This window comes from Nuphar pumila, chromosome 7 (genome assembly GCF_984573655.1).
Source record: "Nuphar pumila chromosome 7, dmNupPumi1.hap1.1, whole genome shotgun sequence".
Classification (NCBI taxonomy): Eukaryota; Viridiplantae; Streptophyta; class Magnoliopsida; order Nymphaeales; family Nymphaeaceae; genus Nuphar; species Nuphar pumila.
In genome coordinates this window covers 11,858,493-11,883,551 of record NC_143255.1, presented here as the reverse complement: position 1 = coordinate 11,883,551, position 25,059 = coordinate 11,858,493, and the positions used below count along the sequence as shown (strand labels likewise).

Here is a 25,059-nt window from a genome sequence, read left to right as displayed (position 1 = left end):
TTGACAGGGTCGACGACCAACTCCCAATGTCGAGTTCATTGTTCCAGAAGCTCGGATGCCTCCGAGAACTATTGTGTCTCCAACTGCTCACTTTTGCGATCACCTCCAATTGCGTCTCCCTTTCTCGTATAGCGGTCCTCGACTGCGGGTTCATGAGCTCGGTCGGTGTTGCGACTGTTGCCTCGCTTTGTCTGCGCCTCATCTCTCTGACAGTCAAAAGGGGGCAAAGTCTAGTTGGCGATGAGCTTCCTAGTTCACGGGAGGGAGTTGCAGAGTATCGACCTCTCCGAAATGGTCGTTTTGGAAGCGCTTCTCTTCAGAGTTGGTGATTTGAGCCGATCTTTGATACCGGGCACGATGAGTGACAAGAGCCTGATAGACTAGTTCAAGTTAGCCTAGGCAAGGTCTAGGCCATTTGAGAAGAATCAACCCTTGTTAGTGGTCACGAGGGCTGGCACTGGATGTTAGGTCATCAACAACAGCTATGTCGCAGAGGTGGCTGTGAAATGCTACAAGCGAGAGCACTGTCAAATAGACCGTCAAAGTTCAACTCTGACAAGTGCTACCCCTTGCATAAGCTGAAAAGCCAGTGAAGGCCTTGGGGTTGAGGGTCCTATCCCTGATGTTTTATGCCATGGGGATGGGTTTCTCGATGAGAAGAACTCAAACTAAAGAAGACCACTATACACACTTGAGAAAATAACTTGGCTCTGATACCATTGTAGGTTTTTGGATCGGGTTGTGCATTAGTAATTCTAGAGGAAAAAAAGAGTGAGTATTGATTAATGGCCTACTTCAGAGGAATTTTTCGAACCTCTTCAATAATCTGCTTCAGAGGCAAGAATTGAGAATTTAACTTTTCTTTTATTCAGCCTTAATTGTCTCATTGGATTTCTAAATATGATAGGAATCCAATGTGTAATGAGCTTCACCATTATCCCGATGGTGCATATCTCAATGACTCACTAAGTGGGTCATTGAATTTCATGTGAGACCCATTTTGGTTATACTGGATCTATATTAGGATTCAACACTGACTCCCAATAAAAACTTAATTTCATGGAATTCAACATCAACCCGCTTGGGCAATAGACAACTGTGGATCGAAGGGGGTGAGGTCAGTCTTGTACATAACAGAGTCAGATCAGCCCATCAGATTCAAACCAGGTCGTGGTGAGTTTTAGCTTTCAATTGTCAATAATCCATCCGGACTAAGTCTTGCCTGCCAAATTGAACAATAGAATTGGCAAGAATCCTTTGCACCACTATTACCCAGTCCATGCCAAGTAGGGGTGGCAATTTCTGACACGACCCGCCAACCCAACCTGCCTCTTAGGCGGGTTCGGCTTGGGCTTAAGCCAACCCGTTTAATAAACGGGTCGACCCGCGTAACCCGTTTATTAAACAGGTCGGGTTCGGGTTGGGGGTATGCCAACCCGCCAACCCGGCTGACCCGTTTAATAAACGGGCGGGTGGGTCAACCGCCAACCCGACCCGCCAACCCGCCAACCCGACCCGATTGCCACCCCTAATGCCAAGTCAAACCCAACGGAATCTTGCCCAGTCTTGGTAAGCCTGGTCCGGGCCCTTCTTTCAACCAGAATCAAAATCCAAACTCCAGAGAGAGAGAGAGAGATGGCCGCGAGGCACAAGGTCATGGCTGCAGTCCCGACCCTCTTGAGAAGCCTTCGTAATCCATCCCCCAAACCCGTCAAGCCCTCTTCCCTCCCTTCCCTTCGGTACTCGTCTCTCTCCCTCTCTCTCTGAATTACTTCTTCTTTGTTTTCTCGATTGAGTTTTTTTTTTTTTAGTTTCCTTCTCCCAATAGAGCACCATATTAACACTCCCTAGGTGCAAATATTTTCCAAGTTCTCTTTTGCTCTTATTGGTGATAAAGAAATTTTTTTCTCAAATCTTTACCGTTTTGGTGATTATGAAAATTTTCCTTTTTTGGTTCATTTGCATGATTATTATTTTTGAATGTGAGCGTAGGCGTGCATTTTCTCTCTATGATCAGATTAATCTCATCGATCGCGTCTCTGAAGACCAGCTACGGTTCGAAGGGTAATCTCTCTCTCTCTCTCACTCACTCTCAAATTAGCCCCATTTTCTTTCCTTCGTCGGTACTTTTTTGGTGGTTTTAATTTTCTTTTCTTGTTTGTCAATTCATGGTTTTTTTCTCTTTTTTATTTTGTTTTCAATGAACATTAGACAATCGGATATGTAACTCTTGAATCCGCAATTGCCATCCTTTTCCACTTTGTCTTCGTAGGAAATTGTGGTGAATTTTAGGATTAAAATGGGTTTCTACATTATAGGTGTCATTTCGAGATACCATCGTTTCAAATGAGGGGGTGTTGGGCGTATTCCCTTATCCAGGATTGCGGGATAAACTGGGATGTTGCATTTTGCTCCGGGATGCAATTTTTCAGCTTATCGCGTTCCTACGAATGTGTTGGTGAACCCATTTGATGAGAAAAGGCATCAGTATTTGGCTTCTGGGTATGAATGAATATGTTGGTCAGAATTGTTTAGAACGTGATAGCTGCAAAAAAGATAGAGATTACACTAGTGATTGTTTTGATGGCGACTATTGCCCTATAGCCATATGCTGAAATAGCATGGTACTTTCTTCACGATATTTTTGGCTTTCTGGGCTCTTCTGGTAATCCTGCTCCAATCAACTTCTTTCTCCAGGTTTACTGATACAGGATTTACTGTCAACGGTGTTGAGTACGAAGGAAGCGTGCTGTGTATGGGCAGCTTGATTTTGTCGTGGAGTCCAAAAAGATGGTCGGAAGTGACTCCTGAAAGGTACATACACTTGCCGCTTAATGTAGATCAATTTCACTGAATCAATATTGCTTGATATATAGCTACCATCCGGGTTCCACAATATCAGATTTGTCCACCTTGTTCACACGTAATGTTATATGTGTAATTTTGACTTCTTTAAAGTGCTCAGTGGCTTGTGAAAACCCTTTATATTTGTATAGTTAACCTGAGAGTAGCTGTATTTGTGTTTGTTATGGAGAGTATGGATTCTTTAGTTTATAGTTTTTGTTTTCTTCTTTCTTTTCATTTGAAGTTATTATTAGATAAATATACCTGACACATCATATTATATTTGGGTCTGTTGATAATGGTAAATGCTGTAAGAACCACAGCAGAGTCTCGATATAATAACATTTGGTTTTTATGCATGAATTTGCAGCTTATCAGTATTCCAAATTTTGCGACCATCACCAGGTGAGTGCTCAATTGCGAATATTTTCTCTTTCATTCATTTGAGAATGTATTTAATGTTTGATTAGTTCACTTGCATCTTTTATTGACGACTTGCTTCTCTGGTTATCTTTCTACTTTCTAGAGAACAATGAAGACACATATTGTACCAAAGTCTTTTGATCTCCATTATTATGATTTCTTTAGGTAATAAGGTCATGGAACATTGTTCACACAGTTTGGTATAACAGCTTGTGCTGAAAATGAAAATTTCTGTCAAGACATCAATTGCAGTCCTAGGTGTAGACATACAAAATCTTTGCTTTAGGGCCTTTGCTAGAGACTGACAATAACATACCTTTTGTATTTCCTTAGTGGGGAAAACTGCTCCGAGCATGATGCATTAATAGTCATAGTGCAAAAGAACAGTATAGGAAAAGAAAAGAAAAGACAAGAAAAATCTATCTTTTTTATGCATTGGAGTTGTTTCTTTGGGCCTTAATGTTCTCCGTTATGCAATCCATTCTATTTCTCTTACATGCACTTGCCATCACATGAAAAAATCCAGGTTCTGATCAACATCTTTCAGACAACATATTTTAACTTGCTAGGGTAGAAATCCCTTTCTCCATCATGCCATAATCAATCTCACTAATGGCTATAGAATAGTAAAGAAATGACACAAATATTGAGGAAATTGGAAGTCAGGCTCTCAACCCCACTTTGCTTTCATGAACCTCCAAATATCAAATCTTTCATTGCTGAGCTCTGTTGATTTTGATGCAGAAAACCTTGCAACAAAATCTTTCTGTTGCATCAAAACATAGTGGGATGTTCCTTTTCTTAATTAGTGTTGACTTCTTTTCCTATTTAGTGTAGGACCTCCATCCTGTTAAAAGAAGGCAGTTGATATTTGGATAAAGCTTGTCGAGTACATCAATTTTTGCCTTGCAATCAATTTCAGATTCTGTTTAGACAAGGAGATATGATACAGTCAAATCAAACTATATATCCAATGTTGAGTATCTTACGATATGTATCATATCTATAAGGTAGAGGGATTTGATACACACCCGTATCCTATGTCACCAAGGTACGGGTACGGGTATGGAGGGTACGACACGACAACAACAACAACTACGCCTTCATCCCAAAACAATTGGGGTCGGCGATATGAACCAACAAAGAAAATCATTCTGGGTCTTCCACATGAATCCTTCTCCTCCATTCATTTCTATCCAATGCCATGTCCTCGGTGAGGTTCAAAGCATTCATATCATTTCCTATCACCTCCATCCATGTCTTCCTAGGCCTACCCCGACCTCTTTTAACTAATATATTTTCCCATTTCTCCATCCTTCTAACTGGAGCATCATTAGGCCTTCGTCGAATATGTCCAAACCACCGTAAACGATTCTCTCTCATCTTATTTTCAATGGGTGCAACGCCTACCTTCTTATGTATCTCCTCGTTCCGAATCTTATCTTTTATTGTATTTCCACACATCCATCTCAGCATACGCATCTGAGCTACACTCATTTTTTGAATATGATGTCTTTTGGCAGCCCAACATTCCGTACCATATAGTAAAGCGGGCCTAATAGTTGTCCTATAAAACTTTCCCTTCAACCTCAATGGCATTCTACGATCGCACAACACTCTAGTTGCACTCTTCCATTTCATCCACCCAACCTTTATCCTATGATTTACATCTCTATCAATTTCTCCATACTTTTGAATGATAGATCCCAAATATTTGAAAGAATCATCCACCGGTATTTCTTGCTCACCAAGCTTCACTACACTCCCATCTCTATTTCGTTGCTTACTAAATCGACATTCCATGTATTCTGTCTTACTCTTACTCAACTTAAAACCTCTTGCTTCCAATGTCTACAACAACAACAACAACAACAACTACGCCTTCATCCCAAAACAATTGGGGTCAGCGATATGAACCAAAAAAGAAATTCATTTTGGGTCTTCCACATGAATCCTTTTCCTCCAATCATTTCTATCCAACGCCATGTCCTCGGTGAGGTTCAAAGCATTCATATCCTTTCCTATCATCTCCATCCAAGTCTTCCTAGGCCTACCCCTACCTCTTTTAACTAATATATTTTCCCATTTCTCCAACCTTCTAACTGGAGCATCATTAGGCCTTCGCCGAATATGTCCAAACCACCGTAAACGATTCTCTCGCATCTTATTCTCAATGGGTGCAACACCTACCTTCTTACGTATCTCTTCGTTCCGAATCTTATCTTTTATTGTATTTCCACACATCCATCTAAGCATCCGCATCTCAGCTACACTCATTTTTTGAATATGATGTCTCTTGGCAGCCCAACATTCCGTACCATATAGTAAAGCGGGTCTAATAGTCGTCCTATAAAACTTTCCCTTCAACCGCAATGGCATTCTACGATCGCACAGCACTCCAGTAGCACTTTTCCATTTCATCCACCCAACCTTTATCCTATGATTTACATCTCCATCAATTTCTCCATACTTTTGAATGATGGATCCCAAATATTTGAAATAATCATTCACCGGTATATCTTGCTCACCAAGCTTCACTACACTCCCATCACTACTTCGTTGCTTACTAAACCGACATTCCATATATTCAGTCTTACTCTTACTCAACTTAAAACCTCTAGCTTCCAATGTTTGTCTCCATAATTCTAACTTAGCATTAACCCCAGCTCTAGACTCATCAATCAAAACAATATCATCAGCAAACAACATACACCACGGTACATTTTCTTGAATTGATCTCGTAAGCTCATCCATCACTATCGCAAATAGGAAAGGGCTTAAAGCAGATCCTTGATGTAACCCAACCGTTATCGGAAAATTGGTTGTCACCCCTCCACAAGTGCGGACATTGGTTACTACTCCTTCATACATATCTTTAATTATACTAATGTACTTGAGAGAAACACCTTTCTTCATCATTGTCCACCAGAGAACGTCCCTAGGTACTCTATCGTATGCCTTCTCTAAATCAATAAAAACCATATGCAAATCTTTGTTCCTCTCTCTATATCTTTCAATAAGTTGTCTAAGAAGATGTATAGCTTCCATAGTTGATCTTCCAGGCATAAAACCAAATTGATTCTCCGATATCATGACAACCTTCCTCAACCTAGACTCAATCACCCTCTCCCAAAGTTTCATAGTATGACTCATGAGTTTTATACCACGATAGTTTGTGCAATCTTGTATATCACCCTTATTCTTATATAAAGGCACCAAAGTACTCTTCCTCCACTCATTAGGCATCTTATTTGTTCGCCAAATCAAGTTAAAAAGATTTGTCAACCATTCTAAACCTTTCTCTTCCAAGCATTTCCAAGCCTCGATAGGTATACCATCTGGGCCAACTGCCCTTCTTGATTTCATTTTCTTCAAAGCCTCTGCAATTTCTTTCTTTTGAATCTTGTGCATGAAGTCACGATTTATCTCATGAAAAGGAATGGAGAAGTCTCCAAGATCTTGAGCATGACTATCATTAAATAGCTTATCAAAATAATCTTTCCATCTCTCCTTAATCTCCTCATCTTTGACTAAAACCCTTTGCGTTTCATCTTTGATACATCTAACCATACCCAAATCCTTCGATTTCCTATCTCTCATCTTTGCAAGCCTATAAATATCCTTCTCGCCTTCTTTGGTATCCAACTTGTCATAAACCTCCTTATATACCTTAGCCCTCGCGTTTCGAACAACTTTTTTAGCTTCCTTCTTTGCTATCATATACTTCTCCAAATTCTCATTATCACGACTCTTACTTAGATTTCTATAACACTCTCTTTTAACCTTAATAGCTAATTTGACATCCTCGTTCCACCATGATGTATCCTTACCTAGTGGTGCACCGCCTTTAGACTCACCCAATACCTCCTTAGCTACTTTTCTCATACCACCCGCTATCTTATTCCACATTGATTCTGAATCCTCCTCGAGACACCAATCAACTTCCTTAACTACCTGCTCTACAAACATTCCTTGTTTAGCTCCTTTCAGTGCCCACCACTTAATTCTAGGATCTATCCTATGTCTATCCCTTTTGCGGCATTGTCTAATTCTAAGATCTAAAATTAAGACTCTATGTTGTGTAGCTACACTTTCTCCTGGTATAACCTTACAATCGATGCAACAACCCCTATCTCTCTTTCTAAGTAGGAAAAAATCTATCTGACTCGTATTAACCCCACTTTTAAATGTTACTAGGTGAGACTCCCTCTTCCTAAACCAAGTGTTTGCTAAGATCATATCATAGGACAAACAAAAATCTAAAATCCTTTCTCCACTTTCATTTCTTTCTCCTATACCATAGCCTCCATGGATATTCTCAAATCCATCCCTACTAATGCCTACATGTCCATTAAGGTCACCGCCGATGAAAAGCTTTTCTCCATAAGATGTCTCTTGTACTACTCCATCTAAATCTTCCCAAAATTGATGCTTAATAGTATCATCTAAACCTACTTGAGGTGCATAAACACTAATAATATTAATAATATCCGTACCTAATACTAATTTAATAAGTAAAATTCTATCACCCTTCCTACGGACCTCAACTACATTATCTATAAACTGACGACTCATAACAATCCCTACTCCATTCCTATTCCTATTTATTCCTGTATATCAAATCTTATATCCCCAAGGTTCTATCACTTTAGCTTTCTCACCTACCCATTTGGTCTCTTGAAGACATAAAATATCAATATTTCTCCTACACATAACATCTACTAACTCTACCAACTTACCAGTTAAAGACCCTATATTCCAAGTGGCTAACCTAATTTTATGGTCTTGGACTAACTTCTTTACCCCCACCCGTCCAACAAAGTGAGGGAACCCTTGCCTATTTGACACCACACCCGGGCGCCGGTGTGACGCGTCGCTTCTGGGCGACGACCTAGCAACCCTTGCACATTTATCACTGCCTCCGGGCCTAGAGAGTACAGCGCGTCGCTCAGTAGGGAACGCCCCAACGAAATTCTCATATTGGTTCATTTTCATAGGATATGACAAAGTTTTTATGCTGGCTGTCACAGGCCTACCGCAACCCTCCTCCTTTATCCGGGCTTGGGACCGGCAGTGTATAACTACACAGGCGGAGTTAGGGTACGACACGACAATTCAACAAAATGTGGGTACGGGGACATGACTATATATATACAAAGAGTTTGGGTCTGGACTAGGTTTGGACCTGTCTAAACTCCAAAACCTTTTTCTCAGCTTCATTGACCAGGTTTGGACTTGTCCAGGTCCAAATCTGGTCAACAAAACCGTGTTATAAAAGGGGAAGGGGTAGCCCTTCCCCCTCTTTGTTTTTTTCTCTCTCTCCTCTCGCCCTTTCCTCTCTCTCGAAAGTTGCAAGAAGAAGAAGAAGAAGAAGAAGAAGAAGAAGAAGAAGAAGAAGAAGAGGAGGAGGAGGAGGAGGTAGAGGAGGAAGAGGAGGAAGAGGAGAAGGAGGTGGTGCGCTCACTCTCTGTGGACTCCATCGTCGATCCTCATTGCTGCCGTCTGGTCCTATAAATCCCCAATGATTGGTAAGTCTCTCTCTCACCCTTTCCCCTTTGGATAGAGAGCCAAGGGTTTCGGGAGATGAGAGACAGAGGGAGGGGGGGGGGGGGTTATTGGGTGGAAAATTTGAAAATAAAATGGTCTCAGACCCAACCCGACCCGACCCACAGTGTACTGGTACTGGGTCTGGTACCCATGTCGCTTTATGTCTACGCAGGTATGCTGGCTAATCTGCCGTGTCAAGGTAACATAGCCCGTATGGGCCGTATCTTGATTCAGGTGTGTATCATATGCATATTGGGTATATCATACAATACACCCTTGAATCGTACTATCACAGTCACCAATATTACCTATATTTTGAAAATGTTGCGATATTACAGTTTTTCAAGGTCAGCCATTAGTTTCCTGATATTTTTGTGATATTTTCAAAATATCACCATAAAATAAATAATCACAATATTATCATGATATTTTTCTGAGATTTTCTTGAGATTTCTAAAAACATCTTTTTTATGTATTTTAAATGCTTGTTTTCTATTTTTTTGTTTCTTTTATATTTTAAACACTTTTCTAATTGTTTCTTTATATGTATGCAAGAAAAATGCTACAAGAAAAAGGGTTCAGCGAGAGAGAGAGAGAGAGAGAGAGAGAGAGAGAGAGAGAGAGAGAGAGAGAGAGAGAGAGAGAGAGAGAGATCCCAGGTTAACATATCTTTGTCTTGTGAGTTCTCCCCCTCCCCTTGCCTGCTAGAGATAATGAATTGAGGTTTGGTTGGCTTTGATAGCCCATTAACTACTTCAGATTGGGTTGAAAAGGGTGGAAAACCTTTGATCCATTTATAGCTCTGAAAATATTTCAATAATTCAAAACCAGTCAAATCAATCAATAGGCAATATGCCATTTCCTCCTCAAACAATCCTTGTTCCTTACTCCAAATAGTCCAGATTATTTATAGATCCACTTGGATCTCAATATGACCACATGCGGCTTCTCTTCATTTCGTGTGTTACTTCCCCGCACTCGACCTTGGATAGTGATCAAAGCTTAACCAGCTTTGATAGCCCAGTAAACTACTTCAGATTGGGTTCTAAAGGATGGCAGACCTTTGATTCACTGCATATAGCTCTCTAAATATTTGAACAATGCAAACACAATTGAATTCTTAAAATATTATCCAATATGTCAATTTGCTCCTCAAAAAATTGCAGATCCTTACTCCAAAATCCAAATAGTGCAGCTTCCACTTGGATTAAAAATATGACCATAGTCTGCTTTTCTCATTCCATTTGTTATTACTATTCTGACAATGATTTTCCATAATATTGTCTGCACCAAACTCACGCTCCTTTTTGTTGTACTCGTGCTTTCAATTTCCCATGTAAGCCAATTTATGTTTCTACTGATTTTTAAGTCTGTTTTATAATGCTATTTGCTAAGCTATTGGGGGTTTCACCTAATTGATCATACTTGAACTTTTGGCTCATCCATCAAATTTGAAGGCACAATGGCACCTATCTTGGGAAGTCCATCAGAGAAGGACCTGCATTCCCGCATGTTATGGAGTATTTATGTGATCACTTGGTGTGCTATCATCATTTAAATTAGAAAATTTCATCAAGGACATCTTTGTAATTTGTTCTAACATATGAGATATCCAATCAGATTTAGTGATGGTTGTTTTGTTACATTTTTGTTGTATTTGTAATATACTCTGATAGGGTTTCTTATTTATAAACATAAGCATACAGGTTTTGCCCCTAACTTGAGAGTTAGTCATGGATCATGGTTGCAGTTGTATTCTCTATCTTCCTCCTGGTTCTTTAATGCCAGAATTTCATGACATCAGTGTAATGAAATAGCGGAAAATACATATATATTTGTTTCATACATATATAAGATGTACATGTATATATATATATATATATATATACTTACATACAATATGAAACAAAATATATGATGTACAGTATATATATATCTATATCTCTCTCTCTCTATATATATATTCACATATATATATATATATGTATGTATATATATTATTTATGATAATGTAATAGGTAAATATCCACTAGGGGTATTTTCGCTGTTAAGATGTACATGCATATATATTTGTTAAATATTGTATATATATACATATATATTCACATATATATATATTATTTATAATAAAGTAATAGGTAAATATCCTCTAGGGGTATTTTTGTCATTTTACTCATGTAATAGGGACTGTTCATTAAGAACGGTTTTTTCCTTTTTATTTATTTTTCTTTTTTGTAATTTTCCCTTTTAAGCAAGGGCTCTCGTTGGATCCCCTATTACATGAGTAAAATGACAAAAGAGGATATTTACCTATTACTTTATTATAAATAATATATATATATATATATATATATATATATATATATATATATATATATATATATATATATACATCTTAACACTCCCCCTCAAATTTATGGTGTGATATACCGAAAGTTTGGCAATACAACAAAGAATCAATGGGAATGATCTAAGTCTTTAAATGCCTTTATTAGTGATCATCCTCAAACGCATACATATGCTATCTTTATCTTCACGACATGATGCATCAAAGATGTCCTTTCTCAATCCATCACATCTTTAAGACCAAAAGATTCTAACTACACAAGAAAAATATCCTGCTCAATAGTTATAAAGTTTTAAAACCAATATATTTTAAAACAAGAATAGAAATTTCAAACAAGGTAGTAATAATTTTTAGAAACATTAAATAACCATCAAGAAAGATAGGAGTATTCCTCACGGATGATTTTTTATGAAATCGAACCATAATCATAAAATCAACATACTTCTCAAGAAAACATAACATTTACCATAAGAAAATTTGATTATTAAAGGACATATGATTCATTAAGAAGAGCTAAACAATTATGCATAAATAATATCCTAAGCATTTCAATCATGCATATAATAAAAAAATAAGACTAAAAAAAGAGCTAATTAACTTCATGCATACAATAATGTGAACAAGACAATCAATATGAAACACACATATATATATATATATATATCTAGCATGCAATTAAATCATATTTAATGCACATAAGACGACAATAAAAATAACTATTTTTATCAATAAAATGCATGATTTTAATGTAAAGAATCAAATAGCCTTCAATTAAGAACAAAAGTGTCCACCTATATCAAGTAGATAACGCACAAGTGTTTTCGTAAGGAACACACTCTCAACACCCACAAAGGGGCACACACAAGAAGGCTCACAATATAAAGAATAAGATTTTATTAAACATCACAAGTATGCAAAAAATGCTTGAAATTTTTATCCATAAACATCTTTTGTACGAGGAAAAATAAGTAATAAAAGATTAGAAATTTCAAGGAGAGATTTTAAAAAATCCATATAACAAAGAGGATGATATTTGCAAATAAATACTAATTTGCGAAAAATATGAAGAGATTTAAATTCTCACAAATATCAAGAAGTGATATTTTGTAAATTTCAATAATAGTTTGACCACCACAAGCAATCACTTCACTAGGCCTCAAAACCTCAAACATCAAGTGTATCAACGACTAGAACAAGAGCATACTGCCAACGATGGGCTAAAATTACACATGAAAATATGAATAAACATCTCTTGTCTATATATAATGATACTAAAAAATCAAGTCTATTAGTGACTAGATCAAGAGTATAATGCCATCAGTGAGTTAAAATCACACACGAAAGTGTGAATAAATATCTCTTGTTTATGTATAATGATACTAAAACATCAAGTGTATCAATAAATAGATGAAGAGTATGATTACAATGCCAATAATTGGCTAAAAACACACACAAATGTGTGAACAAACATCTCTTATCTACATATAATGACACTTAGAGAAGAGGCATAATAGGAGGAAACACAAAAGGTAAGAGAGCTTGTAATGAAAACACATTAATGTTATTAATAAAAAAATCATTTTTAATCATCTTTCGAAACACCATGGTTTAAAAAATAAATAGCCATCACATATAAACAGAATTACAAGCATCCATAATAATAATGACTATACAACAAATGTGTTATACAACACACTCAGATCCAGAGATCAAACAAATGTTAGTTAGATCCAATCCATAAGTTGACTATCTAAATTGCTATAAAACAAGATGTACACAACTCACCCCAACATCTCTGAATAAAAAATAACAAGGCTAAGAGAAATGATGCATCATATAAAATTCTGTAATGGACACAACAAATGCCATAAGAAGGCAATAAATACTCACATAAATCATTTTCCAAACAAGTGAGTTCAAATATAAGAACTGATTTGAAAAAACAAAGTTTCAAATCAAATCCAATAACGGTAGATGAAAACCTTGAACTGAATATAGTGCAATCATATGTATATGCAATCATAAGCATCGTTAATATAAGCAAGCTATATGAGAAGATCAATGCTATTAAAGAGGACCAAAACATATCTAGAGATTCTAAAAAAACCATATAAAAAACCAACTGCATACATAAATACAACTAATCATGGATTCTCGTAAAGAGATCAAAAGAACTCATATATATGCAATAATCTAAATAACTCAAATCCACGTATCTTATACAAAAGACATGCATAGGAACAAATTTAAGCATATATGCAAGTGATAGATTAAGGCACTAAGGGTATAATATAAAAATTTATATTTTATAAATAACAAGTATGTAATGAATCAATAGTCTTTAATCAAGAACACACGTCCACCGAAGATCTAAGTGGACAAACACGTCTATTAATAATGGACAAGTACTAAAGTGAACCATGAGAGAAACACATATAACTCTCATAAAAAATGTAAAAAATTTTCTCATGATTCTCAACCTAATATTTTATTAAAAACTAAGTATGCAACACAATATTTAAATCACATGCAAAGTATGTAAAATAATGCCATACACTAATAACATAATCATAATTACCAAAAAAGGATCAACAATATAAACACCTAATATTATAACTATTGTCTCACAATAGACCCATAAAAGACATTTATTAAAGTGAATGATTTGCCATAAGAAATTATGCTCAATACCTTATGTACGAACAAACAATCTTGTTAATCATGTAAGGCAATCATAAGTGCATAAGGATCAAATATCAATACAAATTATTTTATAAGCTAGATCATAATTTTCAACACTTCATATATTACTTTTAATACACCAAGAGTAAAGAAAAATATTAAACACAAGTTCAAGCAAAATTTCATAAAATTATATTTGCGAAATACACACAACATTATTATTTTGAAATATCTCAAATTATTTTAAAATATATAACAATTTATAAAAAAAAGACAAAACCAAGTTTAATAATATGAACATGATTTTATAATCATGACTTGTTCAAATGAAGCATATGTGAAAATATCTCAAAAAATGAGATAAAGTGTGCGATGAGCACACCACCACCAATGTGCACAAAAGCACAAGAACACTTAGAACAAATGTACACAAAGGCACAATAAATAAACTCAAATGCACAAAGGCATACAAAATATAAAGAATTTTATTGAGAGGATTGGAGAACAAAAGCTCCAAGAAGTGAAGTTTACAAAGGGGGAACTCCCCTATTTATAAGAGGGAAAAGGAGCCTTGGAGGGGCTCCACTAGCTGTTGGAGCCCCTCCAACGGTTAGAATTCTAACCGTTGGAGAGGCTCAACAGCTAGTGTTGAGCCCTCCAAGGTTGACTTTGAGTCAACAAAGAAATAAAGAAGAAAAAGACAAAAAAGGGAAAAGAAAAAAGAAAAGAAGAAAAGTAAAAAAGGAAAAAGAATTACAGCATATTCATAATTATGAATATGCGCAAAATGGAGAGAAAAGACTAAAATACCCTTTCGGGTTTTACAGAAAAAGAAAACATATATATTTACATATATATATATATATATAGATAGATACATATACATATATACGTGATGTATATATGTATATGTATCTCTCTTTATATATATATATGTAAATATTTACATAAAGAGAGATACATTTTAACACCCTCCCTCAAACTTAGGGCACAATGACCGAAAGTTTGCTAAGGAGAAAGTTGAATCTTGGGGAGCAAAGCGCCTTGGTGAAGAAATCTGCCAACTGATATTCTGACGTCACATAAGGAAGATCGATGACTTTTTGTAGATATGCCTCACGGACATAATGACAGTCCATCTCAATATGCTTTGTCCGCTCATGAAACGTGTGGTTCTTGGCAATATAGATTGCACTCTTATTATCACAACATAACTTTGTGGGTTCTTGAATTGGAATCCCCATGTCTTCCAGCAACTGATGAATCCAGACAATCTCCATAGTTGTAGATGCCATGGCTCGATATTCTGCTTCGGTGGATGATAGAGACACCTTCTGTTGCTTCTTATATCTCCATGAGATCAGGGATTCACCTAAAAAAATGCAAAAGCCTGTAGTGGAGTGATGGTTATTTGGGTCACCTTCCCAATCAGAGTCAGTATATGCAATTAAATTCAACTCAGAAGAAGAGGAAAGAAAAACTCCCTTGTTTAAAGTTTCCTTTAAGTATCTGACAACTCGGAGAACGACACTCATATGAACGGATGTAGGAGCATGCTGAAATTGACTTGCAGTATGCACGGCATGAGAGATGTCCGGCCTTGTGATGCTAAGATACATTAGAGATCCAACAAGTTGCCGGTAGGGGGTAGGATCCTCCAAAGGTTTCCCATCATCGATCTTCATTTTTGATCCCACAATTTCAGGGGTCTCACAAATTTTATCATCAGTAATACCTGATCTGTCAAGAATCTCACAGGCAAGTTTAGTTTGAGACAAAAAATAGCCTCTATGAGAGTAGGCTACCTCAATACCAAGAAAGTAAGTCAGATACCCCAGGTCTGACATTTCAAACCTTTCTTTTAAAGTGGTTTTAATGTTTCTGATGCCTTTTATGTCACTACCTGTTATCAACATATCATCAACATATAATAGTAAAATCACAATTCCTACATCAGACCTTTTGACAAACAGAGCAGTGTCAGTGTAGCATGAGGAAAAACCATTTTGAACCATTACATCATTAAATCGATCATACCAAGCCTTAGGGGCTTGTTTTAAACCATAAAGCGCTTTTTGCAAACGAAGGACTTTCCCCTTTGGTATGTTCATACCAGGAGGAGCATCCATGTAGACTTCTTCATTAAGGTCCCCATTTAGAAATGCATTTTTAACATCCATTTGGTAAATATTTCATTTTTTAATAGATGCAATGGTGATCAAACACCTTACAGTAACCATTCGTGCAACAGGAGCAAAGGTTTCTTCGTAATCGATGTCGTATTCTTGACTATATCCTTTTGCGACAAGACGGGCTTTATATCTTTCAAGAGTGCCATCACTCTTGGTTTTGACTTTAAAAACCCATCTACATCCTATTGTTTTCTTTCCTTCTGGAAGACATTGAAAAACCCACGTTTTGGCTTTGTTGAGGGCTCTAAGTTCGTTGTCCATGGCATCCCTCCATTCAATCATTTCCGTAGCTTCTTTAAAATTTCTAGGTTCTTGGTATGAGTGAATGACACTAAGACATGCCTTATGTTTTGGAGAAAAAGACTCATAGGATATAAATCTAGAAGGATTTTTCCTAGATCTTTCAGTTCTTCGAGAGTTGTTGGAAGATTCACTAAGATCACTATATTTCTCTATTGCACTTCTAAAAGTGCTTTTATCTCTATGAGTATAGGTAATTGGTTCATTTATCATTTCTTCTTCATCATGAATGGTTTGAGGAATACATTCACTTATATCCTCATTCTCTTTTAATTCATCATCGCTAAAATCTTCATTTCTAGATAATAGTTCAAAAAAAAAAGAATAATCGGCATTATCTTCATGAGTTTTGTGTTCTTCAAAACCACTTATGTTTTCTAAAAAGGTTACATTTCTTGAAACATATAGTTTATCATTTTTAATATCATAACACCTAAAACCTTTTTGGGTTTCCGAATATCCTAAAAAAGCACAAGGAATAGCTTTGGGAGATAATTTATCATTCTTATCGGTGAGAACAAAATATTTACAACAAAAAATTCTTAACCTATTGTAGTCGGGTTCTTTTTTATACAAGATTTCATATGGAGATATTTGGTTCAAGTTTTTGGATGGAAGTCGGTTGATGAGATAAACCGATGCAAGAGCCGCTTCGGCCCAAAATCTTTTTGGAATTTTTTGAGAAATTAACAAAGTTCTTGTAGTTTCAATTATGTGTCTATGTTTTCGTTCGGCCAACCCATTTTGTTGGGGAGTTTTGGGACAAGACCTTTGATGAACAATCCCATTATTTTCAATATAACTTTTGAAATCATTTGAGAGATATTCTCCCCCGGAGTCGGTTCTAAAAATTTGTAATTTACTATTGAATTGATTTTGTATTAACATGTGAAAGATCTTGAAAGTAGAGAAAACCTCATGTTTGTGTTTGAGGAAGTATATCCAACTATACCTTGAAAAATCATCCACATAAATAACATAATATGAAAAACCTCCTTTAGACACAACGGGTGCCGGTCCCCATACATCCGAATGCACAATTTCGAAAGGTTTGGTTGAAAACATAGTTCTTTGTCCAAAAGGTAAGCTTCTCATTTTACCAAGAATGCAATCATTACAATTGAAATTGTCTTTACATAAGGTTTTAGCAAAATGTAAATATGAAAGCTTGACAATATTTGGATGCCCAAGGCGTTTATGCCAAACATTTATATCCTTATGTTGGGCAACATTACAAAAAGAGGTTTTTGGAATTTGAAGAAATTCCATGAGATAAAGATCTCCCTTCCTAGAGCCTTCCCCAATCAACTTCTCGGACCGGCGATCCTGTATCCAACATTTATTTGATGAGAATTTGATATCACACCCATGATCCGATAGTTGAGAGACGGAAAGCAAATTTAAATTTAGTTTTGGTATAAATCTAACTTTTGGAATAAAAAAACCTTGTTTTTCAAAATCACCAATTCCTTTTATTTCAAGAGAAGCCCCATCCGCGGTGGAGACAAAAGAGGGTGACAAATTTTTTGAGTATTTAGAAAGTGACAAAACATTTGGAGTCATATGAAAGGATGCACCCGAGTCTAAGAGCCAAAGAGTCTTACCGGGAGGAGAGAAGGTGGTCATGGCGGCTCCGGAAACGGATCCCTTGAGGAGTGGTTGAAGAGCTTCCATGATTTGATTGAGAGCCAAAGTAGCATGATTGGAAGTAGAAGGACCTTCCTCCTTGGTTGATTGGAAAGTAGTAGACATAGCCACCATCTTCTTCCATTTAGGGCATACCGGTTTAATGTGACCCGGTTCTTTGCAAAAATGGCATATGATCTTACTATAATCTCTCCTTCCATAATGCCCACCATTTTCTCTTCCTCCTTGATTTTTGTTAAAATGAGGGGGTTTATAGGTTTTAACATTATTCCCCGGTCTTGAGATGGCATAAGCACCCTCATCCTCATCTTTAGAGGGAACGGCCAACACACTTAGATTGGTTTTATTCATTCCCAATCTAGTTTTTTCTCCACTTAATTTGGTAAGCACATCTTCCAAAGGAGGGGAAGAGAAAGAAGATAAGAGAGAGGATCTAGTTTGTTCAAACTTGGGTCTAAGCCCATTTAAAAAGTTAAAGAAATGATCCTCTTCTAGTTGTTTGGCCCTCAATTCAATAGCCTCACCGCTCCATTTAGGTTCTTGGAGGGCAAGCTCATCCCAAATAGTGGATAACTCGGCGAAATACTCTCTAACGGACATTTCTCCTTGTTGAAGGGTTAAGGCCTTTTTTTGGAGATACTACTTATGGGACAAATCTCTTGAAGTATACATTCTTTCAAGATATTCCCATACTTGACATGCCTTTTTGAACTTTAGAATATTGGCATTAATTTTGGTCTCAACCGAAGAGAAGAACCATGAGAGAATTTTGTAGTTTTTCATTTCCCATTCTTCATGCTTCTTATTGTAATCTTCAAAAGCCTTTTCTCTTTCTTCACCCTCAAGAACCTTGATCTCCCCTTTGTCAAGGGTAGTAATTTTTGGTACGGATTCGGGAATAGTTCCTTGAACATATCCCCAAAGTCCCTTTCCTTTTATATGGGCCTCCATATTCCCGGCCCATACATGATAATTCGTTCCATTCAATTTGAAGCCAAGAGAGAAGTGCGAATCCTTTTCGCCCATTAGAGAGGATACAAAGAGGAATAAATGCGTACCACAATGCGAAGTGAGTCCCTTCTTGATGTAGGAATCTTGCAAAATATAGAATGAAGAGCCGAGTCTTCACTTCCACCACCACAACTCAATGGCACGCTTTACGAGGTATTCCAACGAAGAGAAATAAGAGCACGATCTTCTTTTCCTTTAAGCCTAGCTCTGATACCATGTGAAAATATCTCAAAAAATGAGATAAAGTGTGCGATGAGCACACCACCACCAATGTGCACAAAAGCACAAGAACACTTAGAACAAATGTACACAAAGGCACAATAAATAAACTCAAATGCACAAAGGCATACAAAATATAAAGAATTTTATTGAGAGGATTGGAGAACAAAAGCTCCAAGAAGTGAAGTTTACAAAGGGGGAACTCCCCTATTTATAAGAGGGAAAAGGAGCCTTGGAGGGGCTCCACTAGCTGTTGGAGCCCCTCCAACGGTTAGAATTCTAACCGTTGGAGAGGCTCAACAGCTAGTGTTGAGCCCTCCAAGGTTGACTTTGAGTCAACAAAGAAATAAAGAAGAAAAAGACAAAAAAGGGAAAAGAAAAAAGAAAAGAAGAAAAGTAAAAAAGGAAAAAGAATTACAACATATTCATAATTATGAATATGCGCAAAATGGAGAGAAAAGACTAAAATACCCTTTCGGGTTTTACAGAAAAAGAAAACATATATATTTACATATATATATATATATAGATAGATACATATACATATATACGTGATGTATATATGTATATGTATCTCTCTTTATATATATATGTAAATATTTACATAAAGAGAGATACATTTTAACAGCATCTAAATGCCAACAATACATGATCATGCATACACCATTGTGTGCTATGTCACACGGACTCGGCTAGGGAGGTGCCGCACCCGAGTCGACACGCCCCGACACGGGTGCGGCTTCGGACTCGGCCTGGACTCGGTCAACGCCGAGTCGGACTCAGTCAACGAGTCGAGGCCGAGTCCGTCCACATTTTGGACTCGGTCAACTTTGACCGAGTCCAAAAATGTCTATTGAAAAAACTAAAAAAACGTTTTTTTTATATAAAAAGAGACAGTGCACAGTGCTTGTGCCTGTGCCTGTTTACTGTGCCTGTGCACAGTGCTGTGCCTGTGCACAGTGCTGTGACTGTGCACTTTTTAAATAAAATAAAATAATATATTTAAATATATATATATATATATATATATATATATATATATATATATATATATATATATATATATATATATATATATATATATATATATATATATATATATATATATATATAGCCGAGTCCCCGTGTCCAAAAATTTTAAAATTACGCCGCACCCGTGTCGCACCCGCACCCGCACCCGCACCCGCACCCATGTGACATAGATTGTGTGTATATATATATATATATACAATTAAAGCAAGTTTTGAAAAATTAAGATTCAAACATGATTTCAAAGCATACGTATATCTAATTTCTCAAAAATAAACAAATGTCTTATAAGATATTTAATAAAAAACAAGTCCAATGATGATTAAAAAACCATTTAAAGAGTTTTTTTTTGTTTTAACAATAATAACAAATATATATATTTTTAACGATAAAGAAAAAAAGTATTTTCTCATGCATAATGCATGAAATAAATAACACAAGAAATACTTAAAGATATAAGATACATACCTGGACTATATTTTGCTTGAATCCAAGTCACACAACGATTATGAATCCTTCACAAAGCACGAACTCGAACCAAAGAATCTCAAGACCTAAAAGAGGCAAAATGCCAAGAAGAATTTCTTGGCTCTGATACCATGTAATGAAATAGCGAAAAATACAAAAACAATGCCACTAAGGGCTTTACAAGATTATAATCATAAAAGTGCATAGGCACAAACCAATGCCATTAACGACTTACGAGTTCGCAGCCACAATGTGCACAAGCACAAGTCCACTATAGGACAAAACAATAGCCAAAAAGTGGCAACAACACACGCACTAAGTGCATATAAAATATTAAGGAATTAAATAAAAAAACATAAAATATAAAAAATATTCATCTTTATTGAGCATAAATGCTTAACAGAAGCATTAACAAATATGTGGGAACAAAGCCCCTTTATATACACATTACAAGGGAGAGAGACCAAATGGGAGCTCCCAATAGAGTCGTTAAATATGACCGTTGGAGAGCCTCCAACGACTCTATGGTCAAAAGACCATAGCGCCCTTGCTTAAAAGTGCAAATTACAAAAAAGAAAAAATAAATAAAAAGGAGAAAAGCTGTTCTTAATGAACAGTCCCTATTACATGAGTAAAATGATGAAAATACCCCTAGAGGATATTTACCTATTACATTATTATAAATAATATATATATGAATATATATGTATAATATGAAACAATTTATAGGCTTGCAAAGATGAGAGATAGGAAATCGAAGGATTTGGGTATGGTTAGATGTATCAAAGATGAAACGCAAAGGGTTTTAGTCAAAGATGAGGAGATTAAGGAGAGATGGAAAGATTATTTTGATAAGCTATTTAATGATAGTCATGCTCAAGATCTTGGAGACTTCTCCATTCCTTTTCATGAGATAAATCGTGACTTCATGCGCAAGATTCAAAAGAAAGAAATTGCAGAGGCTTTGAAGAAAATGAAATCAAGAAGGGCAGTTGGCCCAGATGGTATACCTATCGAGGCTTGGAAATGCTTGGGAGAGAAAGGTTTAGAATGGTTGACAAATCTTTTTAACTTGATTTGGCGAACAAATAAGATGCCTAATGAGTGGAGGAAGAGTACTTTGGTGCCTTTATATAAGAATAAGGGTGATATACAAGATTGCACAAACTATCGTGGTATAAAACTCATGAGTCATACTATGAAACTTTGGGAGAGGGTGATTGAGTCTAGGTTGATGAAGGTTGTCATGATATCGGAGAATCAATTTGGTTTTATGCCTGGAAGATCAACTATGGAAGCTATACATCTTCTTAGACAACTTATTGAAAGATATAGAGAGAGGAACAAAGATTTGTATATGGTTTTTATTGATTTAGAGAAGGCATACGATAGAGTACCTAGGGACGTTCTCTGGTGGACAATGATGAAGAAAGGTGTTTCTCTCAAGTACATTAGTATAATTAAAGATATGTATGAAGGAGTAGTAACCAATGTCCGCACTTGTGGAGGGGTGACAACCAATTTTCCGATAACGGTTGGGTTACATCAAGGATCTGCTTTAAGCCCTTTCCTATTTACGATTGTGATGGATGAGCTTACGAGATCAATTCAAGAAAATGTACCGTGGTGTATGTTGTTTGCTGATGATATTGTTTTGATTGATGAGTCTAGAGCTGGGGTTAATGCTAAGTTAGAATTATGGAGACAGACATTGGAAGCTAGAGGTTTTAAGTTGAGTAAGAGTAAGACTGAATATATGGAATGTCGGTTTAGTAAGCAACGGAGTAGTGATGGGAGTGTAGTGAAGCTTGGTGAGCAAGATATACTGGTGAATGATTATTTCAAATATTTGGGATCCATCATTCAAAAGTATGGAGAAATTGATGGAGATGTAAATCATAGGATAAAGGTTGGGTGGATGAAATGGAAAAGTGCTACTGGAGTGCTGTGCGATCGTAGAATGCCATTGCGGTTGAAGGGAAAGTTTTATAGGACGACTATTAGACCCGCTTTACTATATGGTACGGAATGTTGGGCTGCCAAGAGACATCATATTCAAAAAATGAGTGTAGCTGAGATGCGGATGCTTAGATGGATGTGTGGAAATACAATAAAAGATAAGATTCAGAACGAAGAGATACGTAAGAAGGTAGGTGTTGCACCCATTGAAAATAAGATGCGAGAGAATCGTTTACGATGGTTTGGACATATTCAGCGAAGGCCTAATGATGCTCCAGTTAGAAGGTTGGAGAAATGGGAAAATATATTAGTTAAAAGAGGTCGGGGTAGGCCTAGGAAGACTTGGATGGAGATGATAGGAAAGGATATGAATGCTTTGAACCTCACCGAGGACATGGCGTTGGATAGAAATGATTGAAGGAAAAGGATTCATGTGGAAGACCCAAAATGAATTTCTTTTTTGGTTCATATCGCTGACCCCAATTGTTTTGGGATGAAGGCGTAGTTGTTGTTGTTGTTGTAATATGAAACAATATATATATATATATATATATATATATATATATATATATATATACATCTTAACAATCAGGAGCAAAACTGATCTGGTTTATTGTGCTGTTTGTCAGTTTGTTCTTGAAGATACTGTGTCTTCACTCTTTAGGCACTTCCTCCTATTCCTTGCTCTTCTCCTCCGCTTTCATAGTATCTTCATTCTTAAATCTTTACATTCAATCATCTGTTGAACTTCTCTTTTTTCTTCTTCATCTCCCTATCTACTCTTTTCATATTTGTTTTCGTTTTTCCTCTTTTGATAGATCAAAATTACCATAGTTGATAAACAGACATGTTACTTTTGATTATCCAGATCCCATCTATTATCATGATAGCCAGATCTATGCCTCTTTTTCTTATGTCACAATTATCAGTTATCTTGTTCATCCCATGTTCTATTTCAGAATTTACTGATCTATCATTGTTGATAATCAGAAGTTAATTCATCATTCTATTGTGTTTCACATCTGGTTTGCTGCAGCTTATAACCTGATCTGAAATTCATATTGTTTACCTTGCTGACATCATCATCTGAATTGATGTCAGCCATTATTCATCGTCCTATTCATCTTGGGTACTACTTCTTTCATAATAGTTTTCAAGACGTGAATCTGCTCTAGCTTCGTACTTATTTTCTGCCAAAATCCTACCCAGAGTTTTTGTTTTCAATAGCATCATATCCCAGATGTCAGCCATTAATGTTCAGCCATAGCGTCTTGGTTAGTGCGCTGACTTCAAGGACCTCCAGTTGATATCGTTAACAAACTTTTTGTATATAATGCATTTTATGTCTTCTTTGGTTCTGTTTTATATTGCCTGTCACAATCGTTGAGATACTGATCCTTGGTCTGTTGACATCAGCCTATTGGTTGCCGACATCATACTCGGTATGGTTAACTTCAGCAGTTATTTGTCTAAATATTAGTCCAGTGTTCTTCCTCTATTCTTTTGGCTTGAACCAGGCCTATTTGCCATTTTATAGTATATTTTTCACAAGAAATTCTTGTATTAAATCTTCTAATTCTTGGGTGAAGTTAACCCTTGACAGCCCTGTGAATTGTTTCAACAATCTGGCTATTCTTTCACACCCACTGGCTATGATTTTGGAAGTAGATGTGAAAGAAGTCGCAATAAAAATATCCAGTGATGCAGCTCATGATAGGCTTACCTTCAAATTATGCGTAATTCTTGGATTCTTTGAACGCATGTTTTGTTCAATAATATTTTTTTATAAGTTCTTGCTTTATTCTCTGACCAGCTTCTTTATCGTTGATTCAGATATTCTGATTCTGGGCTGTGGAAGGCATATTCAGCAAGTTGGTCCAGAACTGCAACAATTCATTCGATCACATGGCATGAAATTAGAAGCTGTAGACTCGGTATGTGATCTGCAGGCTTCTTTGTCCCTTGGAAAATTTTCTGTCCAGCCTTTGAATAAATTAATATTTTGATATCATGTTAATCTTTGTTTTTCATTTTCTATGCCATTTGGATAGAGAAACGCTGCATCCACATACAATATATTGAATGAAGAAGGGCGGTTGGTAGCTGCTGCACTTCTTCCATATGGAGCTATGGAGTGAACAATTTCTATCGCTGCTGATATGCTGTTGGCTGATTCCTTTCCAAGTTTGTAAAGCGAACCTTTACAATTCGATAACTGGCTTGCTGTTGGAGTAATAATTCACAAACCCTAATCCAGTCTGTGCTATTCATTAGTGGAGGTGAGCAATCAATGTTTTGTCCAGTTGCTGCAGGCTGTAAAGCAATCTCATGGGATTATGGATGGCAAAAGTTAGATTTTCTTAAATTCAGACAGTTCCTGATAAAACTTTG

General features: G+C 36.5%; 1 protein-coding gene across 1 annotated transcript; it reads left to right on the top strand.

Annotated features, from left to right (window-relative positions):
- Positions 1-1,606: 1,606 nt before the first annotated feature.
- On the top strand, positions 1,607-24,988 carry LOC149831145 (uncharacterized). Its single transcript, XM_090013703.1, has 6 exons — positions 1,607-1,739; positions 1,993-2,064; positions 2,698-2,814; positions 3,215-3,249; positions 24,502-24,602; positions 24,720-24,988. The coding sequence occupies exons 1-6, from the start codon at positions 1,636-1,638 to the stop codon at positions 24,804-24,806; spliced, it is 516 nt and encodes a 171-aa protein (XP_089869829.1). The 5' UTR covers positions 1,607-1,635; the 3' UTR covers positions 24,807-24,988.
- The last annotated feature ends 71 nt before the right edge of the window (positions 24,989-25,059 follow it).

Excerpts from the sequence above, each read along its gene's own strand:
- LOC149831145 (XM_090013703.1), top strand. The coding sequence starts at position 1,636 with ATGGCCGCGAGGCACAAGGTCATGGCTGCAGTCCCGACCCTCTTGAGA. Across the intron at positions 3,250-24,501 it reads AATTTTGCGACCATCACCAG|ATATTCTGATTCTGGGCTGT; the intron begins GTGAGTGCTCAA and ends TCGTTGATTCAG. Across the intron at positions 24,603-24,719 it reads AATTAGAAGCTGTAGACTCG|AGAAACGCTGCATCCACATA; the intron begins GTATGTGATCTG and ends CCATTTGGATAG.